The 22,039-nt window shown below is 40.7% G+C and overlaps 1 protein-coding gene across 2 annotated transcripts in view; it reads left to right on the plus strand.

Annotated features, from left to right (window-relative positions):
• DAPP1 (dual adaptor of phosphotyrosine and 3-phosphoinositides 1) overlaps window positions 1-22,039 on the plus strand; it is a 57,041-nt gene that overhangs the window by 18,333 nt on the left and 16,669 nt on the right. For both annotated transcript variants that reach the window (XM_055587802.1, XM_055587803.1), the window contains exons 2-3: window positions 3,853-3,975; window positions 6,362-6,495. In XM_055587802.1, the coding sequence (XP_055443777.1) occupies window positions 3,853-3,975; window positions 6,362-6,495 (257 nt within the window). The remainder of the gene's footprint in view (window positions 1-3,852; window positions 3,976-6,361; window positions 6,496-22,039) is intronic.

A 22,039-nucleotide genomic window follows, 5' to 3' on the forward strand; every position in this document is an offset into this window, starting at 1 on the left:
CTTCACTTTCACTTTCATGCATTGGAGAAGGAAATGGCAACCCACTCCAGTGTTCTTGCCTGGAGAATCCCAGGGATGGGGGAGCCTGGTGGGCTGCCGTCTATGGGGTCGCACAGAGTCAGACATGACTGAAGTCAATTAGCAGCAGCAGCAGTACTCAGTAGACAAAGATTTATAAAGTCAAATGATAGAAAGTAGAAAAGGTTAGCTATGGGAAAACTACTGACTGACCAAGACTATATTTTCAATCTTTTGATCTTTTTTGAAAAAACTGTTATTTATTTATTTGTTGGTTTCTTTTTGGCCGTGCTGGGTCTTCACTGCTGTACTTGGGTTTTCTCTAGTTGCGGCGAGCAGGAGCTGCTCTCTAGATGCAGTGCATGGGCTTCTCTTTGCAGTGGTTTCTCTTGCTGTGGGGCTCAGGCTCCAGGGTGCACGGGCTTCAGTAGTTGATGCGCCCAGGCTTGGTTGCCCCACAGCATGTGGAATCTCCCTGAACCAAGAATCAAACCCGCATCCCCTGTGTTGGCAGGTGGATTCTTAACCACTGGACACCAGGAAAGTCCCTAACCTTTCACTCTTTATGAACACAATCTTGAACCATCCTTACCAAAGATGGACACATTCCTACAAAGGATATGTAATGCTGTTTGGCTTTATAATCACTTCCCTAAAAGATAACCTGATCTAAAGTTTCTGGGAAATGATGCTTAACTCAATGAAGAGAGGAAGTTTGGGCATTTGTGGAAGAGTTGTTTGGGGAATGAAGATCCTCATTGCCATGCAGACATGGTGAAGTATAGGTGGCTGCCTGGCAGGCTCTGTCTTAGATTTGCCTGGGCCCAGGACTCCGTGAAACCTGTGATGGCCATGCTGACTCTACCAAGCTGCTACCAAGAAATTAACAAGTCTACCAAGGAATTAACAACCCCTGCAATGTTCCAAATTACAGCACAGTGTAATGCTTTATATTTAAGTATTTCTTATGTGCTTATGATATATAGTTACTGTTTAAAAAATTACCATAAAAAAGTTGTCAACTGGGACTTCTCTGGTGGTCCAGTGGTTAAGAGTCCATGTTGCCAATGCAGGGGATGCAGGTTGGAATCCTGATCGGGGAACTAAGATCCCACATGACTTGCAGCACAACCAAGGGATTAAAAAAAAAAAACAGTAAAAACTGCTATCAAGCTGTAATTATCAGAATTCTATAAATGCTTTAAACAGACATCATTAGATCTTGTTTAAAAGAATTCCAATGTCCAAATTCTTTACATTTTAGAATTTTGTTGCTTCAGATAAGTAATCTATTAACTTAAACTGAAATGTCCATTCAAAATATAATTATTGGCAACATACATTTCAGAACTTGTGACCTCATAAAGATTTCATTTATCAAAAAAATTCGTATTCTGCCTGTAACCAAACCTGAAGTTTTTGATAGCCTCATTTTTAGCTCCTCCAATTTTCCTTTTATTTTTTTTAAATTCAAGTATCATTGACATACAACATATTCGTGTTAGGTTCCAACATTTAAAGAATTTGATCCCAAGAAGATTTGAGCACATTTGGGAATTAGTCCAATGAAGGGGTAAATAACTCAATGGGATTTCTTATAAAAATGCTTTTCCTTGCCATTGTTTTTAGTTAGCAAGTACATTTCTAACTCAGGATGGAGGCATCTCTGCCCCACAGAAATGTGCTAAAGAAGCAGACATTAGGACATGCTGATTTAGAAAACATAGCTCAGAGACCTATGTAGAAACTCCCTCTGCTTTTGGTCTTATGTTTACTTTTTATTATCAGGCTAAAATATCATAGCACAGCACATCCCAGCAGATCCATCCCTCTCAGAGAAAGGCACTTCCTTGTACAGCATGCACACCTCTGTAATAGTGCTGAGTTCACTGACATTATCAGCAATATTTGTGTAGCTGCTCCTGTCTCCTTCCCCTTCGCTGCCCTGCACTGTAGCTCCTAACAGCAGCTGCTCCCCACCATGACCTAGCTTCCCATATCTGAAAGAAGCTGAAAGTAATCAACAAGTATATCTGAGCAACAAGAAAATCACACCTCCGAGGCAACATCACAAGTTATGGCTTTGGGGATCTCAACGGCTTCGGGACAACTATTGCATTTTGAGCTCAGCTGTTCGCCAAGACCGCTTTGACCATAGCAAGCAGAGCTTACTGCTGGCCCATGAGGCACCGCTGTTATTTATTCTATTCTAGAGGTGAGAAAACCGAGGCTTAGATTGCTTATATAACTTGCCCAAGGTGTTACAGCCATAAGAGGTTTCACGCGGATCAGAACTCCGGCAAACTGACACCAGAGACCACGGTCCTAATCACCACACTGAACTGCCTCTATTGACTCATTAAAAAGAACGGGAAAGGAAAAAGGAGTGAGGTGCAGAACAGGGAGCCTGGGATGCTCTTGTCTCCATAGAGCTGGGACTGGGGACATGCCTGGATACCTCTGGACACAAAGGATTCCTCTCAGGAGGAAGCACAGAAAATGGGTAACATTGGGGTCCTCTGAGGAAAGGAACAGGGGTGATGTGGGTGAAAGGGGAGAAAAAGACTTCATTTTCATTACGCCTTCTTTTGAACTAGATAGTTTTTTTTATACCTTATGTTACCTTTTCTAATGTGTTTTTGGAGTTTATTTATTTATTTTTTTAAACACATACATTAGTCTGAATATCCGTGGGACTTCCCCAACTCTGCAGGTATTTGTGAGTTTTAAACAATAGTGAACAGGGCTTGCATCTCTGTATAAAACGTCTGAATTCCTTGTGTTCAACTTCATTTCCCTCATGACAATGGACTCTGGTATAACAGCTCAGTGGTTTTACACATTACAAAACATGGTACCACACTTTTAAAAGAGAGTGTGTTAGATCAAAAGAAAGAGAGATAATTGGCCCAAGCCTATTCTTATGGTTATTTTTGACTTGAAATTTTAAAAATCTTTCTGTCTACAAAGTAATGTGTGTTTGTTTGCTAGGACTTGCATGAGTAAGTACCACAAAATGGCAGTACTTAAACAGAGGAAACTGATTGTCTCGTGTTCTGGAGATTAGAAGCCCCAAATCAAGGTGTCAACCCCAAGTACGGTTGGTTCCTTCTGAGGGCTATGAGGGGGAATCTGCTCCAGCTCATCCTCCTTGACTTACAGATGGCTGTCTTTAGGGAGAGTGTTCACAAGGCACTCTCCCTGTGCACAAGTCTGTCTCCAAAAGTCCCCTTTTTATGGTCCTATTGAATTAGGACCCACTTTGAAAATGGAAATGTTAGTCACTCAGTCGTGTGTGACTCTTTGTGACCCCATGGACTATAGCCCACCAGGCCCCTCTCTCCAAGGGATTCTCCAGGCAAGAATACTGGAGTGAGTAGCCATTCTCGTCTCCAGGGGATCTTCCCAACCCAGGGATAGAACCCAGGTCTCCTGAACTGCAGGCAGATTCTTTACCATCTAAGCAACCAAGGGAGGAGACCCCTAGGACCCACCTTAAGAACCTCATTATAACTTGCTAAAGACCCTCATTATAACTTGCTAAAGACCCTGTCTCCAAATAAGGAAGCATTCTGAGATACTAGGGCTCAGCACTTCAACATAAGAGTGTTCAGGACACAATTCAACCCATAACACTCTGGGATAAGGCAAATCCCTCCTTTCCCCTTCAGCCTCATCCAGCAATTTCCTTTTCTTGATGTCTTGGCTCAGAGTTTGGTCTCAGGGCTACCAGGGTGGAGAATATTGCTGAGGTAATCTCTGAGAGGAAAACCCAGTGCAGGAAGAGTCCCCCGTAGTTCACTCTGAGTGAAAGTGTTGCTCTCTCCTCCCCAGGTGGTACCATGGTAACCTCACCCGCCATGCTGCTGAGGCACTGCTCCTCTCCAACGGATGTGATGGGAGCTACCTTCTTCGGGACAGCAATGAAAGGATTGGGCTCTACTCCCTCTCTGTGAGGTAGGATTCATAAGAACTCTATGCATTTAGTGGGGCCCCATCTCTTACTTATATGGGCACTGACTTCAGCATCACATGCAGATTGCCAGAAAATGGAATTTGCTTGATTCTTGTTAGATCAGCAGGTCCAAGGATGCCAAGCTCTGAGTGGTGAGACTGCAAAACCCATGCCTATTCCTTCCATTAGCAGGGAAAATATTATTAGAGTGGGGACCAAAAAAAAAATGTTAAAGCTGAAGGAGATTTTATGAATTATTTAATCCAAAACTCTTGCTTAACTGATGAAGAAACTAAAGTGGTAAAGTGTCTTCCACCCAATAAAACCGTGCTAGAAATAGCACCAGAATCCTCATCCCTGGAGCCTGGCCCTGTACCATTTTCACTGTGATTTGCTTCCTCTGGAAAATCAAAATGACTTGCGGCTATGCAACTTTCATAACCACAAACTCAAGCAGGCAACGTGCAACTTTTAATTTTTTTTCTATAAACAGAGTTTCTCAAAGTTCCATTTCCCCTCACTGTTAAGAAAGTTAATCTAGTCCCCACCAGATAGTCCTGGCTCAAAACAGTCATTGGCCAGCCCTTTCAGGGTTTCTCTCTCACACTTTCTCCTGGCTGACTTCCCTTTCAGAGAAGGTGACCTAGCCACCTGATAATCAGGGGGAGTCACTGGTTATCTGTTAACATCTGTCACCTTGGCTTCCACTGACATATAGCAAGTCTCACTGGGTTCACAGGCAGTTGCTAGGATACGAGGACTCCATGAAATTGCCCTCGGCCACCCATCCATTAACCTCAAACCATTATTGTTTTATTTTGTTTATAAATTTTTCTAAACAACATCTTTGGGAAAATTTTTAATCAAAAGTGGAATTCTGCTTGAAGTAGGAATTCAATCTGGGTTGAAGCAGGAATTGTGCTTTCTCAAATCAAGAGCAAATGTTAAAATTATATTTAATGGTTGGATTGTTTATCCTTTATTGCATGGATCACTCCAAAATCTCAGACAAACCTGTGGAATTGTTGGCTCAAAGAAAGTTAACTTTTCACTTTTACATGTTTCATAAGGCTTACAAAGAGATAACACATATATTACATCTATGTACAAATTTAAAATATAAATTGTTAATTTCCATTACAAGCACTTGGAAATGCTTTAAAAAGTAATAACCACCAGCAAAAGTGAGAAAGACCAAAGACCAGCTCAGGAGAATGGTTGTTTTTATTCATTTGTTCATTCACTTCCTTAATAATATTTCAGAGCGTCCATTCTGTGCTTACCACTTTGATAAGTGTTGTAGGAGATTTAAAGACCTTGTCTTCAGGAAGTCTAGCCTCACAGGGGCAATAAGGCCACATATAAATACTTTACTACAAAGGAGAGTGCTATAAATGACGTGAAAGATGGCAAGGTAAGTGTGTGGATTGTTGAGAAGAGAAAAAACAAGTAACTCAAGCTGGAATATCATGCAGTATTTGATAGAATAAGTGGCATTTGAACTGACACAATCAAAAACAAAGCAGAAGAAGTCACAGGTGAAGGGAACAGTACAAGCTAAGGGACAAAGACAGAGGCCCCTAGGAGAATAGCACAGCTGGCTGGACCATGGCAGTTGCCAGAATGTGGTCCCCAGACCAGTAGCATCACTTCAGAGCATGTTAGGAATACAAGTCTTGGGCCCAGCCCCGGACCTACTGAACAGGAATTCAGGGGGTAAGGCCCAGAAACTTGCACCCTTTGGGTAATTCTGACTTCTGGTTTTTGCTTAAGGTGGAAAGTTACCTGAAAGAGAATAATAGTGGAAGTGAGGCCGTGTGTGTGTGTGTGTGAGTGTGTATGTGTATATGGTTATAGATATATATAAAATTTAATTTTCTGCCTTATTCCAAAAATGGCAATGTAGGAAAGTTGGTGTTTTATTCATCAGGGAGTGAAATAGGTGTGGGAGGCAAAGGACTGGGCTCACATAACTGATTAAGTGAAAAGAGGCAGAATTTGTACTGACTCCCTGGTAAGGGAGGAGGACGAGGCACAGAGGAGAATGTGGGGAGAGGGTGGCCTGCCGTTTCTATCATCTCTCTTCCTGTCTCTCTTACACTTATGCCTCCAGCAAAATACAAACAACCCATTTGAAAAGTGAGTAGACCTTAATAAATGTTTCTCCAAAAAAGACATACAGATAAGCACATGAAAAGGTTCTCAACACTGCTAATTATTAGAGGAGTGCTATTCTTTAAATGCCAGTGGTTTTGGTGATTGTGTCATAACTCTGTTTTGAGAAGGGCTTCATGGTGATACTAATGCGTAAGGTTACGTTTCCCTTCAAAAAAGATACTTGTTTCTTAAATAGCATTAAGTTTTTTTTTTCATTTTTTTTTCTTTTAGAGCCAAAGACTCAGTCAAACACTTTCATGTTGAATATACTGGATATTCATTTAAATTTGGCTTTAATGAATTCTCATCTTTGAAGGATTTTGTCAAGCATTTTGCAAATCAGCCTTTGATTGGAAGTGAGACAGGTAAGCTATGCACATATAGTTGACCTGAGAGATATTGTTTCAGAAGGGAGGTGGGACAAAATGGATTTCAAGTAAATGGTTGTCACTTCTATTGGATTATGTGCATACTATATACAATTGGGTATGTTTAGAAACATTTTTTTTAATTACTGTGCCATATGCTACATAAATAAATTATATACAGACATTTCAGTATTATCCTTAGGAGAAAACAAGGTGCTTTATACAAAATAGGTATTTTTCTCAGGATATATTATTTAGTGGATTGACTAAAAGCACACATTAAAAAAGAAATGGCCTAATGATGTATACAATAAACAAAGATTAGAGGAAAGAAAAACTTTTTGATTCATCAGAAGTTTAGGTATGGGCAGTTTGCCTATCTGGGAGACACAGAATGTTCATTTTGAACAGTTTTTGAGCATTTTTAAAAATGAAATTTATACTTAAATTTCCCCAAAGGTCATTGAATAGTGAAAATACTGACTAAAAATTGTTCTCCTAAGTCTTGGTTTCTTGTAAATTTGTAAATGGGGCTTAAGTATGCCTGAAAAAGTTTGAAATTTCCTTTTTGGGTGGTTAGAGTCAAACCAGAAAATTCAAATTAAAAACAAAATACACTCTCTTGATTTTTTAATGATCTAGCTCATTTGTCTGTACTATTTAAAGTATGTAAAAGACTTCCTTTGTATTTGTGTAAAAAGAATCACAATTTTGTATGTCCTAAATCATGATAATTCTCAGTTAATCAAAAGTTGGGCAATTCCAAGAATCAAGCACAAAAGGAATTCAAGCATTAATAACAGTCAGTTGCTGAGAATTTGTACACACTCATGTTCATGGTAAACTTGGTTAGCGGGCTTTTTGTTAACCACTCTGGGGAGAGATACGGTTGCCTTTTCCTCTTCTGCTATTTCTGTGGCCCGAACAGACCCTGATATGAATCATACAGTGTTGAACAGAGACGGAAACCACAAAATAGTTGCCTTACCTTATACTGACCGTGCAAGATCTTTAATAGAATATTCCAAACCGTAAGACTGAAGCGATCATCTTTTTTTTTCTTTTTTCTGGTGGAAATTCTCCTAATCAACCCTGAAAATTACCATTTAACCAGCAGTAGTTCTCATAAATAAAGGGCAAGTGGGGATGAATTTATTTCCGTTGCTACCTTGGCCCTGTTGTTCAGTTGCTAAGTTGTGTCTGACTCTTTGTGACCTCATGGGACTACAGCAAGCCAGGCTCCCCTGTCTTTCACTATCTCCCAGAATTAGCTCAAATTCATGTCCACTGAATCCGTGATACTATCTAATCATCTCATCCTCTGTCGTCCCCTTCTCCTTTTGCCTTTGATTTTTCCCAGCATAGGGGTCTTTTCCAATGAGTCAGCTCTTCCCATCAGGTGGCCAAAGTATTGGAGCTTCAGCTTCAGCTTCAGTCCCTCCAATGAATATTCAGGGTTGATTTCCTTTAAGATTGACTGGTTTGATCTCCTTGCAGTCCAAAAGACTCTCAAGAGTCTTCTCCAGCACACTACAGTTCAAAAGCATCAATTTTTTGGTGCTCAGCCATCTTTATGGGTCAACTCTCACATCCCTAAATGACTACTGGATAACCATGGCTTTGACTAGATGGACCTTTGTCAGCAAAGTGATGTGTCTGCTTTTTAACATGCTGTCTAGGTTTGTCATAGCTTTCCTTCCAAGAAGCAAGAGTTTTTTAATTTCATGGCTGTAGTCACCATCTGCAGTGATTTTGGAGCCCAAGAAAATAAAATCTTTCACTGTTTCCACTTATTTCCCCTTCTATTTGCCATGAAGTAATTGGACTGGATGCTATGATCTTAGCTTTTTGAATGTTGAGTTTTAAGCCATCCTTTTCACTCTCCTCTTTCACTCTCTTCAAGAGGCTCTTTAGTTCCTCTTTAATTTCTGCCATTAGAGTAATATCATCTCCATATCTGAAGCTGTTGATATTTCTCCTGGCAATCATGATTCCAACTTGTGATTCATCCAGCCCAGCATTTCTCATGATGTACTCTGCTTATAAGTTAAATATGCAGGGTAACAATATACGGCCTTTATGTAATCCTTTCCCAGTTTGGAACCAATCCATTGTTCCATACCCAGTTCTAACTGTTGCTTCTTGTCCTGCATACAGGTTTCTCAGGAGACAGGTATAGTGGTCTGGTATTCCCATTTCTTTAAGAATTGTCCACAGTTTGTTGTGATCCACACAGTCAAAGGCTTTAGTGTAGTCAATGAAGCAGAAGTTTTTCTGGAATTCCCTTGCTTTTTCTATGATCCAATGGATATTGGCAATTTGATCTCTGGTTCATCTGCCTTTTCTAAATCCAGCTTGTACATCTGGAAGTTCTTGGTTCATATACTGCTGAAGCCTAGCTGAAGGATTTTGAGCATTACCTTGCTAGCTTGTGAAATGAGTACAATTGTGTGGTAGTTTGAACATTCTTTGGCATTGCCCTTCTTTGGGATTGGAATTGAAAACTGGCCTTTTCCAGCCCTGTGGCCACTGCTGAGTTTTCCAAATTTGCTGGCATATTGAGTGCAGCACTTTCACAGCATCATCTTTTAGGATTTGAAATAGCTCAGCTGGAATTCCATCACCTCCAGTAGCTTTGTTAGTAGTAATGCTTCTTAAATCCCATTTGACTTGACTTCACACTCCAGGACGTCCAGCTCTAGGTGAGTGACCACACCATGGTAGTTATCAGGGGTATTTGGACATTTTTTGACTTCCTTGGAAGTCACAGAGTCAGCGCTGTGACCTTTGAACAGTTCTTCTGTGTATTCTTGCCACCTCTTCTTAATCTCTTCTGCTTCTTAGGTCCTTACCATTTCTTTTCTTTATCATGTCCATCCTTGCATAAAATGTTCCCTAAATATCTTCAATTTTCTTGAAGAGATTTCTAGTCTTTCCCATTTCCTCACTCAATCATTTTCCTCTATTTCTTTGCATTGTTCACTTAAGAAGGCCTTCTTATCTCTCCTTGCTATTCTTTGAAACTCTGCATTCAGATAGGCTTATCTTTCCCTTTCTTCCTTGCTTTTTCTTCTCTTCTTTTCTCAGCTATTTGTAAATCCTCTTCAGACAACCACTTTGCCTTCTTGCATTTCTTTTTTGGGGGGATGGTTTTGGTCACCACCACCTGTACAAGGTTACAAACCTCCATTCATAGTTCTTCGGGCACTCTATCAGATCTAATCCCTTGACTCTATTTGTCACTTCCACTGTATAATCATAAGGGATTTGATTTAGGTCATACCTGAATGGTCTAGTGGTTTTCCGTACTTCCTTCAGTTTAAATCTAAATTTGACAATAAGGAGTTCATGATCTGAGCCACAGTCACCTCCCACTCTTGTTTTTGCTGACTATACAGAGCTTCTTCATCTTCGGCTGCAAATAATATAAACAATCTGATTTTGGTATTGGCCATTTGGTCCTATACATGTGTGGAGTTGTCTCTTGTGTTACTGAAAGAGAATGTTTGCTATGACCACTGCATTCTCTTGGCAAAAGTGTTAGCCTTTGTCCCACTTCATTTTGTACTCCAAGGCCAAACTTGCCTGTAACTCCAGGTATCTCTTCCTACTTTTACATTCCAATCCCCTATGATGAAAAGGACATCTTTTTTTTTTTCCCTCGCCTCTTATATTAGTTCTAGAAGGTCTTGGGGGTCTTCATAAAACCATTCAACTTCAATTTATTTGGCATTAGTGGTTGGGGCATAGACTTGGATTACAATGATGTTGAATGGTTTGCATTGGAAACAAACTGAGATCATTCTGCCAGTTTTGAGATTGTACCCAAGTACTGCATTTTGGACTCTTCTGTTGACTATGAGGCCTACTCCATTTCTTCTAAGGGATTCTTGCCCACAGTAGTAGATATACTGATCATCTGAATTAAATTTGCCCATTCCTGTCCATTTTAGTTCACTGATTTCTAAGATGTTGGTGTTCACTCTTGCCTGGAAAGTTTTTTAATTTCTTAAATCTCTTCCCTTCAGGCTTATTTCATAACTACTTGTGTCCCAACCTGCACTTATTTTTGTCCAATTCTTGGGCACTAGCAATGGGCAGTAGATGTTGAAGCTAAGGACTCTGTTTCACCTACTTTGATTTTTGTCCTTCTCTTTGTCCCCCAGGTGCTGGGACAGTGAGTGATACTCTGAGTGAGTGAATGAGTGAATGAATGAATGATGACTATGAGCTGCAGCTCTTTGTGTCTTTCAAAGCCAGGATCATTGTTGCTTTCACCCTTATTTTCTCTCTCCAAGCAAAGCTGACTCCCTTCTTTTAAACTCTCCCTCTAGATTCTATTTTCAATCTCTCTGGTCATTCTCCATGCTCCTGTCTAGATTTTCTCCAAGTTAGGAAAAGGTACATATTCTGCATACCAGCAGATTTCAAAAATCATTTTTTTAAAGTTTTTTTTAACTGAAGTGTAGTTGATGGATAATACTATATGTGTACATATCAGTTCAGTTCAGTTCAGTTCAGTTGCTCAGTCGTGTCTGACTCTTTGTGACCCCATGAATTGCAGCACTCCAGGCCTCCCTGTCCATCACCAACTCCCAGAGTTCACTCAGACTCACGTCCATTGAGTCAGTGATGCCATCCAGCCATCTCATCCTCTGTCGTCCCCTTCTCCTCCTGCCCCCAATCTCTCCCGGCATCAGAGTCTTTTCCAATGAGTCAACTCTTCGCATGAGGTGGCCAAAGTACTGGAGTTTCAGCTTTAGCATCATTCCTTCCAAAGAAATCCCAGGGCTGATCTCCTTCAGAATGGACTGGTTGGATCTCCTTGCAGTCCAGAGGACTCTGAAGAGTCTTCTCCAGCACCACAGTTCAAAAGCATCAATTCTTCGGTGCTCAGCTTTCTTCACAGTCCAACTCTCACATCCATACATGACGACTGGAAAAACCATAGCCTTGACTAGATGGACCTTTGTTGGCAAAGTAATGTCTCTGCTTTTGAATATGCTATCTAGGTTGGTCATAACTTTTCTTCCAAGGAGTAAGCGTCTTTTAATTTCATGGCTGCAGTCACCATCTGCAGCCCCCAAAAATAAAGCCTGATACTGTTTCCACTGTTTCCCCATCTATTTGCCATGAACTGATGGGACCATTGCCATGATCTTCGTTTTCTGAATGTTGAGCTTTAAGCCAACTTTTTCACTTTCCATTTTCACTTTCATCAAGAGGCTTTCTAGTTCCTCTTCACTTTCTGCCATAAGGGTGATGTCATCTGCATATCTGAGGTTATTGATATTTCTCCTAGCTATCTTGATTCCAGCTTGTGCTTCTTCCAGCCCAGCGTTTCTCATGATGTACTCTGCATATAAGTTAAATAAGCAGGGTGACAACATACAGCCTTGACGTACTCCTTTTCCTATTTGGAACCAGTCTGTTGTCCCATGTCCAGTTCTAACTGTTGCTTCCTGACCTGCATATAGGTTTTTCAAGAGGCAGGTCAGTGTACATATAGTGATGCACAATTTTAAAGTTTTATTCCATTTATAGTATTACAAAATATTGGTTATATTCCCTGTTCTATACAATTATCCATGAAGCTTATTTTTATACATATAGTTTATACCTCTTAACCACCTACCCCTATGCTGCGCCTCCCCTTTCCCTCTCTCCACTGATAACCACTAGTTTGTTCTCAATATTTGTGAGTCTGCTTCTTTTTTATTTTATTCACCATGGTGGTGGTTTAGTCACTAAGTCATGTCCAACTCTTGCGACCCCATGGACTGTAGCCCACCAGGCTCCTCTGTCCATGGGATTTTCCAGGCATGAATACTGGAGTGGCTTGCCATTTCCTTCTCTAGGGGATCTTCCCGACCCAGGAATCAAACCTGGGTCTCCTGCATTGCAGGCAGATTCACTATTTTTTTCTATTTTTTAGATTCCACATATAAGTGATATACAATATTTATCTTTCTCTGTCTGACTTACTTCACTTAGCCTTATGCCCTCCATCCATATTGCTGCAAATGGCAAGATTTCATTTTTTATGGCTAAGTAGTATTTCATTGTGTGCATACGTGTGTGTTTTATTTGAAATGAACGTGTTGCAGTACCTTCTGGCTGAACCTCCTGTCACTGATCCAATCACTAGGTGGTTGGGACAATGTTGGGACATTGTTAAGCTTTTCCAGCAAATACAGTCATCTGAATAAATGTCTGTGACTAATACAATAGGGATTATAAAGATCTGTAACCCAGACTCCTATAGTAGATTTCTCCAAATCTAAAGCTTGCTGCATCTCTTGTCATCACTATAATATTAATTTTATTTATTGCAATAAAACTTGGGAAACTGAGATTTTCATCCTCTCCATTGCCTCTCCTCTCTTCTATTCATTACCAAGTTGGGAATTTGCTACTATTTAAACCTCTGCTATAGACTCCAGGTGGTGATAGATGTGCACTTGACAGTCTGGCTTCCAGCCCTTGAGTTATATTCCAGGAACTATAAAAATTCCTCTTATCTGTCCCTGCCAGCTGAAGGCAAAGCCACCAAAGCTGGGAACAAGAGGCAAAACCCATAACTTATGAGTGTTCCTACTTTGTCCTCTGGGAGTAATAGGCCTCAGGAAATAAGATACCGTGCACCACATGCAGAAGCTGTGATGGCTCTTAAATCCCGATGATCCTTGGAAGTCACAGAGTCAGCACTGTGACCTATGAACAACCGTGAACAGAAACTGGGATTCCATCTCCTAAACACCAAACTCCTGTTCATTTAAGGGCTGGCTCTTGCAAAACTGTAATTCAAGAAGATACATGTACCCTATATTCATAGCAGCACTATTCACAACAGCCAAAACGTGGAAACAACCTTAATGTCCATTGGCAGATGAATGGACAAAGATGTGATATACATGTATATCACACACACATACACATACACACACGCAGGAGTACTACTAAGCCACAAAAATGAAACATTGCCATTTGCAGCAACAAAGATGCAACTAGAGATCATCATACTAGGTGAAATAAGGCAAAAAAAAGAAAGACAAATACCATGTGATATCACTTACACATGGAGTCTAAAACATGGCACAAATGAATCTGTCTATGCAACAGAAACTGACTCACATAGGGAACAGACTTGCGGTTGCCAAGGGCAGGGGGCAGCAGAAGAAGGGTGAATTGGGAACTTGGGGTTAGCAGATGAAAGCTATTATATATGGAAGGGATGGGCGACAAGGTCCTACTCTATATCACAGGGAACTAATATTCCTTGTCCTGTGATGAACCATAATGGAAAAAAATATAAAAAGAATATAGACCCATAATGGAAAAGAATATAAAAAAGAATATATATATACACACATATATATAGCTAAATCACTTTGCTGTGCAGCAAAAATTAATACAAATTATAAATCAACTATACTTCAATAAAAAACTTTTAAATTAATAAAAAAGAAATGGCTTCCAGTGACCCAGGAGACCTCCAGCTAATGATTCCTTGCTCACTATCAGATGAAGTGCAAATTCTTATTAAAATTTTTGCTTGCTTAAGGATCACCTGGGGAAGCATTTTCCTGCATTGTGGGTGAGACCCTGTCAGGGTCCTGACATCCCAATCTCTGGAATGGGAAGGACTAGAGCTGGGTATTTCAGGCCTCTCAGCCCAGAGCCCACTCAGGCCAGCCTCACTCTGTAGGGCCTGGGAGTGAGTTTATTTAAGAGAGACTTTATCTTTGAGGGCAATGGGAAAGATAATCAAATAACCAACACCTGTAAGCTTTTGCTTTACAGTTTTCTGTGTGTATAATGTCTTCGGTAGAGTGAAACCAGAATGCTTGGTTCTGGGTCATCAGAAAATATTTGCACTCAAGATAGGTAAAAGTGTTAACCTATAGGGATATATACTCTTTTAAGATTATTTTCCCTATTTTATTCTTATTTTTTTTTCTTTAAACTCCCAGGATTTCTGTTTTGTTAATAAAGAATGAAGATTCTTGTGAATAAGATCTAACCCTCCTAATAACTGCAGGATTCTATTATTCTTAAGTCTCCTTTTCCCTTGCTGTAATATCTCTAATCTCCATTAAAGTTTCCATTCACTGTAATTTCTTCTTATTTCTCTCTTAAGATACTTCTCCTTCTCAAAACCCAATCATCTCCCAAGTATATCATAGAGATATACAATGTACCCATTTGCTTTTACTCTATTTAGTAGCCCTTTTACCTTTTAACATATTTTTATAAGATATTTCAACTCTTTGATGTGGACTATTTTTTAAGTCTTTATTGCATTTGCTACAGTATTGTTTCTGTTTCATGTTTTGGTCATGAGACACATGGGATATTAGCTTTCCAACCAAGGATTGAACCCGCACCCCCTGCATCGAAAGGTGAAGTCTTAATTACTGGACTGCAAGGGAAGTCCCGAACTATTTTTAATCCACTTATTTTTTAAACATCTTCACACTCATATATAAAGTCTATGAGAAGAAGTATTCTTGTCTTTTTTTTCCCTGTTATGCCCCATCACCTAAAAGAATAAACGTTAATCATGATCCACAGCATTCCGTGGACAGTATACCAATACCAACGTCCACATTGCAGCTTTGGGGACAACATAACAACTAGCAAGCTGCTGGCAATTTTTACTTCCAAAATATGTACAAAGCATAATTTGAAAATGATTTGTGTTGTATGCATGCTCAGTAATTATTAAATTCAGACTCTGCCTTTCATTTGTAATAGTAAAGTGAAGTGGCTCATTCATGTCCGACTCTGCAACCTCATGGACTGTAGCCCACCAGGCTCCTCCGCCCATGGGATTTTCTGGGCAAAACTTCTGGAGTGGGTTGCCATTTCCTTCTCCAGGGAATCTTCCCAATCCAGGTATTGAACCTGAGTCTCCCACACTGCAGGTAGACTCCTTACCATCTGAGCCACTAGGGAAGCCCTGTAATAGTAAGATGTTATGTGAATCTTCTACTCATATTTATACATGGCTTCTAAATTCAACTCAAATAGATTTGAAAATATGAGAGTTTTTTTTAGTATGGACATGTTTGGTTCATTATTAATTTTTAATGAATCCTCGCATATTTGACTCCAGAGAAGACGATGGCACCCCACTCCAGTACTCTTGCCTGGAAAATCCCGTGGACGGAGGAGCCTGGTAGGCTGCAGTCTATGGGGTTGCAAAGAGTCGGACACGACTGAAGTGACTTAGCAGCAGCAGCAGCTTGTATTTGACTAAGATTTGTCTTGGAAAATGTACCCAGCATTTATCTTTATGCTTACATGTCCAAATAGTATTAAAATAAAAATTGCCTTTTCCATTATCTTTTCTCTATATTGCAATACTTTTGTACATGAAATTGTCATCTACAATTTATTATAGAAATTACTGTGCTGTGACTTTAATCACCTGACTAGCATGAAAAAAAGAATAAGTGTTGTGTTTGTGCTTACCCTTTATAGTGATTGGTTCTCAGTTTTGAAGATCCTATCTGGTTCTTTGTTAAATGTCAAATTTCCACTTCTCTTTTTGTTCTGATATGGGGATTCCCAACCTTTTGATAACTGCTACAGTTATTATTATTTTATTTTGTGACTCTGGCCATTTCATCCAGGCGACATTTTAAAATAATTAAGTTAAAATTAATTTTAATTTGAGAATTATGTGACACTTCTGAAAATAATTGGTGATAACTTGGAATATTGTCAAACCACAACCAGGAGTCACTTCTCTCTTTTTTTTTTTTCTTAATACTTATATTTATTTATTTACCTTTGGCTGTGCTGGGTCTCCATTGCTGCTTGGGCTACTCTCTAGTTGCAGGGCACAGGCTTCTCGTTGCAGTGGTTTCCCTTGTTGCAGAGCACAGGCTCTAGGGCATCTGGGCTTTAGTAGCCGCAGCACGTAGGCTCGGTAGTTGCTTACTCCTGAGCTCTAGAGCACAAGCTCAATAGTTGTGTGCACAGGCTTAGCTGCTCCAGGGATGTAGGATCTTCTTGGATCATGGGTTGAACTGTTGTCTCCTGCATTGACATGTGAATTCTTTACCACAGAGCCACTAGGGAAGCCCAGAAGTCACTTCTTTAGTTTATGTTTGCCAGAAACACAAATCTTCATTTGTAGATGAGGCATGTTTGGAAAAGTAAAAAGCAGGCAAGGAAGAGAAGGAAACAAAACTTTGCAGAGTTTTACTAAGTTCCAGGCATGCTATTAGATATTTTCACACATGCCAAGTTATTTAATCTTCTGGACCACCCACAATAATGGGTAAAGTCATCCTATTTTCAGATTAGGAAATAAAAACTCAGAGATTTTAATGTATTTGCCCAAGTTGCAAACATAGAAAACATTAGTGCTGAGATTGGAATCCAGGCTAACCTGGTTCTAAAGCCTGTGTGCTTTCCACTCACTTTGTGTTCTCCTAAAACTGGTGTCCCAGTGACTCTACAGGCAGCATTGCCGCAGCGCAGCATGGCTCTGAATGGATTAGGATGGGGAGTCCATGCCACGTGATGCACAAAATGCTTGTAGGATATGGCAGGCCTACAGTACATGGTTTAGTCCTCAGTCTCCTTAAAGCCTATAGTAATATTTCTGATATGATATAAAATCCTTGTTCTAAAGAATATGACTCAATTGGAACTTTGGGTTTATTGTTATTCTTAATTTATTAACATGAATTTTTACTGGAGAAATTATTCTAGAAAATCATAAAACACAAAAAAAGTTGACTAGGGCGGTCCAGTGGTTAAGAATACACTTTGCAAGGCAGGGGACATAGATTCGATCCCTGGCTGGGGAACTAAGATCCCACACGACGTGGGGCAACTATGGCCGCATGCCACAACTACTGAGCCCACACATGCTAGGATGCACGCTCCACAAGAGACGCCACCGCAAGGAGAAGCCCACCCTAGCAACTAGAGAACCAGCAATAAAGACCCAGTGCAGCCAAAAATAAAATAATCAAATACATTAAAAAAAAAAGTTGACTGGAACACATCCCCCAAATACTTAGGCCCTCATGCATGCCTCTCCAGAAAGTATATAAAACAGCCTATGTAACTACAGTAAAGTTAAATAAAATTTAAAGTGTGAAGGGAAGGGGGAGGAAAAGAAAAATGAGAGGCAAAAATAAAATGACATCAGAAGTGAAGTATATCAGATGAATATTGCGCATTTACTGAAACAGGATAAACATTTGGTTACTACACATCCTAATATTTCTTCACCTTCAATTGGGCTTGTGCAGTTAACTAGATTTATGCAATGTTGGAACTGGAAGGGAGCTCAGAGACCATTTAATTACTCCTTTACAAATGAAGAAACTGAGGTCTGGTGAGAAACGTTGAAGTAAAAACTCTCATTTTCTTTTCTTAAGTTGCATCTTGAAGAATCCATTTCATCAAATTTTGATTGATACACGTGATTCTCTTGTCCACAATAACCAAAGTACATTTCACATGCCATAGAGAGTTTCCATGGTGGTGATTAACACTAAGGCTAAGAAAAATGGATGGTATGATATGTAAACATGTGAACCTCAGGTCTAACTCCAGCCTTTGCTATGTACCAGCTGTGTGTCTTCAGGCAAATTATGTAACCTCACTGAGCTTCAGTTTCATCATCTTATAAAGTTGAGCTGATGGTAATAGTTGATACCTTAATGACTTGCTGTGAAGACTGAATGAGATTAGGCATGTAACATAATGATATTTATAATAATTCTTAGCATGGCAGAAATAATCATTATTAATGTTACTTTAAGAAGCCCTTTTATGGTAATTCATTCCAATAATTATATGCTTCTGCTGCTACTGATAAGTCACTTCAGTCATGTCCAACTCTTTGCAACCCCATGGACTGCAGCCTACCAGGCTCCTCTGTCCATGGGATTTGCCAGGCAAGAATACTGGAGTGGGATGCCATCGCCTTCTCCGAGTTATACGCTAGAGCTATATATTTTTTGACATATTATGAAGCATTGGTTGAGGGACAATTGGATTAATGTTTTCATTAAATCTTTGTGATGTCTTCTTCAAATTTTAAGTCAGTTCCATAGTGCACTCATATGAAAGGTAGAATCAAGTACTCCAACTGATTTGCCTTGGATATTATAACAGAATCTTCTCTTGCCCTGGCTGTCAGGTCTGCTTTTCTTAACTCAGTGTGTTTCTCCCTATGAGACTAGAAATCAAATATTAAAACTCCTTCATGTGTAAACAAACGTGATTTTACTAGCACCATTTTATGATGAGTTGAAGTCCATTTGCAGAGCAGGTAGCAAAGAAGGAAACAGAAAGATCTTCAATATTCTTGTAACTCCCCTAGAAAGTTATCCTGTATTAGCCGGAGGAGATGGAGGAATCTGCCATGCATATGCAGCAGGAAAGCCTGTTTTCTGAACCTGAGGGCAATAATGAAACATAGATGGATATGATCTTATTTTAATTTAATTCATAATTAATCATTTGTATTGAGAATCAGTTATGAGCTGGGCACTGCTGGGCACTGATAATATAGCGATGAAACAGGTATCGTCCTTGCCCTCCAGCCGTCTTCCAGTCTAGGTGGGGAGCCTGGTGGCAGCACTCACATCAGTGGAAAAAGGAAATATTCTAAACAAAGGTTCCTTTTTGGGAGCTATGTGTGCCCTGCACTCTACTCTAGTTTAGATATCAAACCAGTGCCTGAGGCTTGAGACTATCCTTACTTATTTTCGGAATTCCTGCTGCAATATAAGATAAGGAGTCTTTCAATGCAGTCTCATAGTACTATACCCTAAGTAGGTGTCTGTAAGTTACAGTTCAAAAATATTCCCCCACCAAGAGTTTCTGATACCAGGTTTCATGTCAAAGGCAGGAAACAACAATCTCCTTCATGTAGTTTGGAAACTGAAGTGAAACACAGCCAGGGTTCCAACCTGTAGTTGCAGATCTTTCCTCTCTCTCTACCAGCCCCTGCCTCCTTTTGTTGCCCTTTGTCAGAATCTTCTAAGTCCTGGAATTTGTTTGGTCTGGATATCACTAACCCAGAGTTCTTTCTTATGGAGTCAGCACGCTGTCATGAACCTTGAATCTTCTAACTTAATAATAAGTCTGTGATGTCTACATTAGATAAGTTTCTTTCAATTGCCAATGACAGAAACTAACCCTAGCCAGCTGAACTTCTTTAAAAAAAGATACAGGGAGAAAAGTGGGAATTTTTTGGAAAGATATTCGTATTCCCATTCAGAATTTAAGGGCAAGAGAAACAGAAAGAGACAACAAGGAATCAGCCAAGTGATCATGAGGCTACTCTGAAGCTTTCAGCACATTGAAATACCTGCCTTCCTCATGCTCTGATCAACTCAAAACTGTGCCTGCATGGAGTTGCTTCTGAAACCAGCTTTCATGTCAAAGGCAGGAAACAACAGTCTCCTTTGTGAACTCAGAAACTGAAGTTAGTGAACCATCTCTCCAGAGAAGTGATTAAGCAGATCCCTGGGTCAGTCCAATGAGTGAGTCCAGGTTAGGTGTTTATTGGGGAGAGCTAGGATCTCTGGGGGTCTACCTCTGTGTAAGAGGATGGGATGGTGTTTAGAAAAGAGGAAATCACTGTAAGCCTCGAAGCCATGCCAAGAAGTCCATATATTGGCCCTTCCTTGGGCAGAATGGTTGGCTAAGGAGACATGTCTCTCAGGAGACCAGATTTGTATCAGTGGAAGCTTGAATTTTATAAGTAGCTTGTTATTTTCTTCATGACACCATTCAAACTAGCCTCACGCATAGTCTTAGTAGTTAAAATTAATATGTCAGTTCTGCTTTCCTGATTGACTCAGTATCATTTACATTAGTTTAGCTACTCATTGATTAAACTTCAGAGGAAGTTTTCAAAATAGAATTTGAGTGCTCCCAGTGGAGATATGGGGCTTCCCTGGTAGCTCAGCTGGTAAAGAACCTGCCTGCAATGAAGGAATCCCCAGTTCGATTCCTGGCTTGGAAAGATCCCCTGGAGAAGGGATAAGCCACCCACTGCAGTGTTCTTGGGCTTCCATGATGGCTCAGTTGGTAAAGAATCTGCCTGTAATGCTGGAGGCCTGGGTTCAGTCCTTGGGTGGGAAGATCCCCTGGAGGAGGGCATGGCAACCCACTCCAGTATTCTTGCCTGGAGAATCTCCATGGACAGAGGAGCCTGGCAGGCTACAGTCCATGGGGTCACAAAGAGTCAGACATGACTGAGCAACTAAGCACAGCACAGTGGAGATATGGAGAGCTGAACTTGGGTTTGTTGTCCTGTCCTGTCCTTGCCCTGGCCAAGTTAACTGTGGACCTGGAAGCCTGGTTCATTTCATGTTCTTCCCTGCCTTACACCTGAATTACCGTGGCATTTGTTCATTCATTCATTCACTCATTAAGCTTTCCCTATGTCAGAAACTCTCGGAGAAGGCAATGGCACCCCATTCCAGTACTCTTGCCTGGAAAATCCCATGGACGGAGAGCCTGGTAGGCTGCAGTCCATGGGGTCGCGAAGAGTCAGACACGACTGAGCGACTTCCCTTTCACTTTTCATTTTCATGCATTGGAGAAGGAAATGGCAACCCACTCCAGTGTTCTTGCCTGGGGAATCCCAGGGACGGGGGAGCCTGGTGGGCTGCTGTCTATGGGGTCACACAGAGTCGGACACGACTGAAGTGACTTAGCAGCATGTCAGAAACTCTATCAGGAGGTAGGAATACAAAGATAAATTTGACACCATACCTGCTCTGAAAGGACTCACAGGGCTTGGAAATGTGTGTGTTGGAAACGCAATGGCTTTATGGTCCCAAGTGATTACAGGACTGCAGGCTCAGGCAGCAACCCTGGCCCAGAGATCCTTACACTGCAGCACAACGGGACCCTGAGGCTAAGCTTACCACCCAGAAACTGATACTGTAGTAAACAGAATAATGATGCCTCCCCACTTCAAAGGTGTTCATATCCCTCCCTGGAAGTGTAAATGCTAGGTTACATGGCAAAAAGGAATTAAGTTTGCTGATAGAATTAAGGCTACTAATTATCTGACTTTGAGATGCAGAGCTTATTCTGGATTGCCCAGGAGCATCCACTATGATCACAGTGGTCCTTATAAGATGGAAGCAGAGAAGGAGACCTGGAAAGACAGCAGCATGAGAAGGACCTGACCCACCGCTGCTGGCTTTAAAGATGGAGGAACGGAGCTGCCAATCAAGGAACGCGGGCAGCCTACAGAAGCTAGAAAAGGCAAGGGAACGGATGGTCTCCGAGAGCCTCCAAAAGGAAAGCAGTTCTGCCAATACCTTCCCTTTAGATTCATGAGACCCACTTCAGACTTCTGACCTCCAGAACTGTAGGATAATCAAGTCAAGTTACGTGACTACGTTTGCGATGATTTGTTACAGCAGCAATCAGTTCAGTTCAGTTCAGTGGCTCAGTCGTGTCCGACTCTTTGCGACCCCATGAACTGCAGCACACCAGGCCTCCCTGTCCATCACCAACTCCCGGAATTCACTCAAACCCA

The sequence above is a fragment of the Bubalus kerabau genome, chromosome 7 (assembly GCF_029407905.1).
Source record: "Bubalus kerabau isolate K-KA32 ecotype Philippines breed swamp buffalo chromosome 7, PCC_UOA_SB_1v2, whole genome shotgun sequence".
NCBI lineage: Eukaryota > Metazoa > Chordata > Mammalia > Artiodactyla > Bovidae > Bubalus > Bubalus kerabau.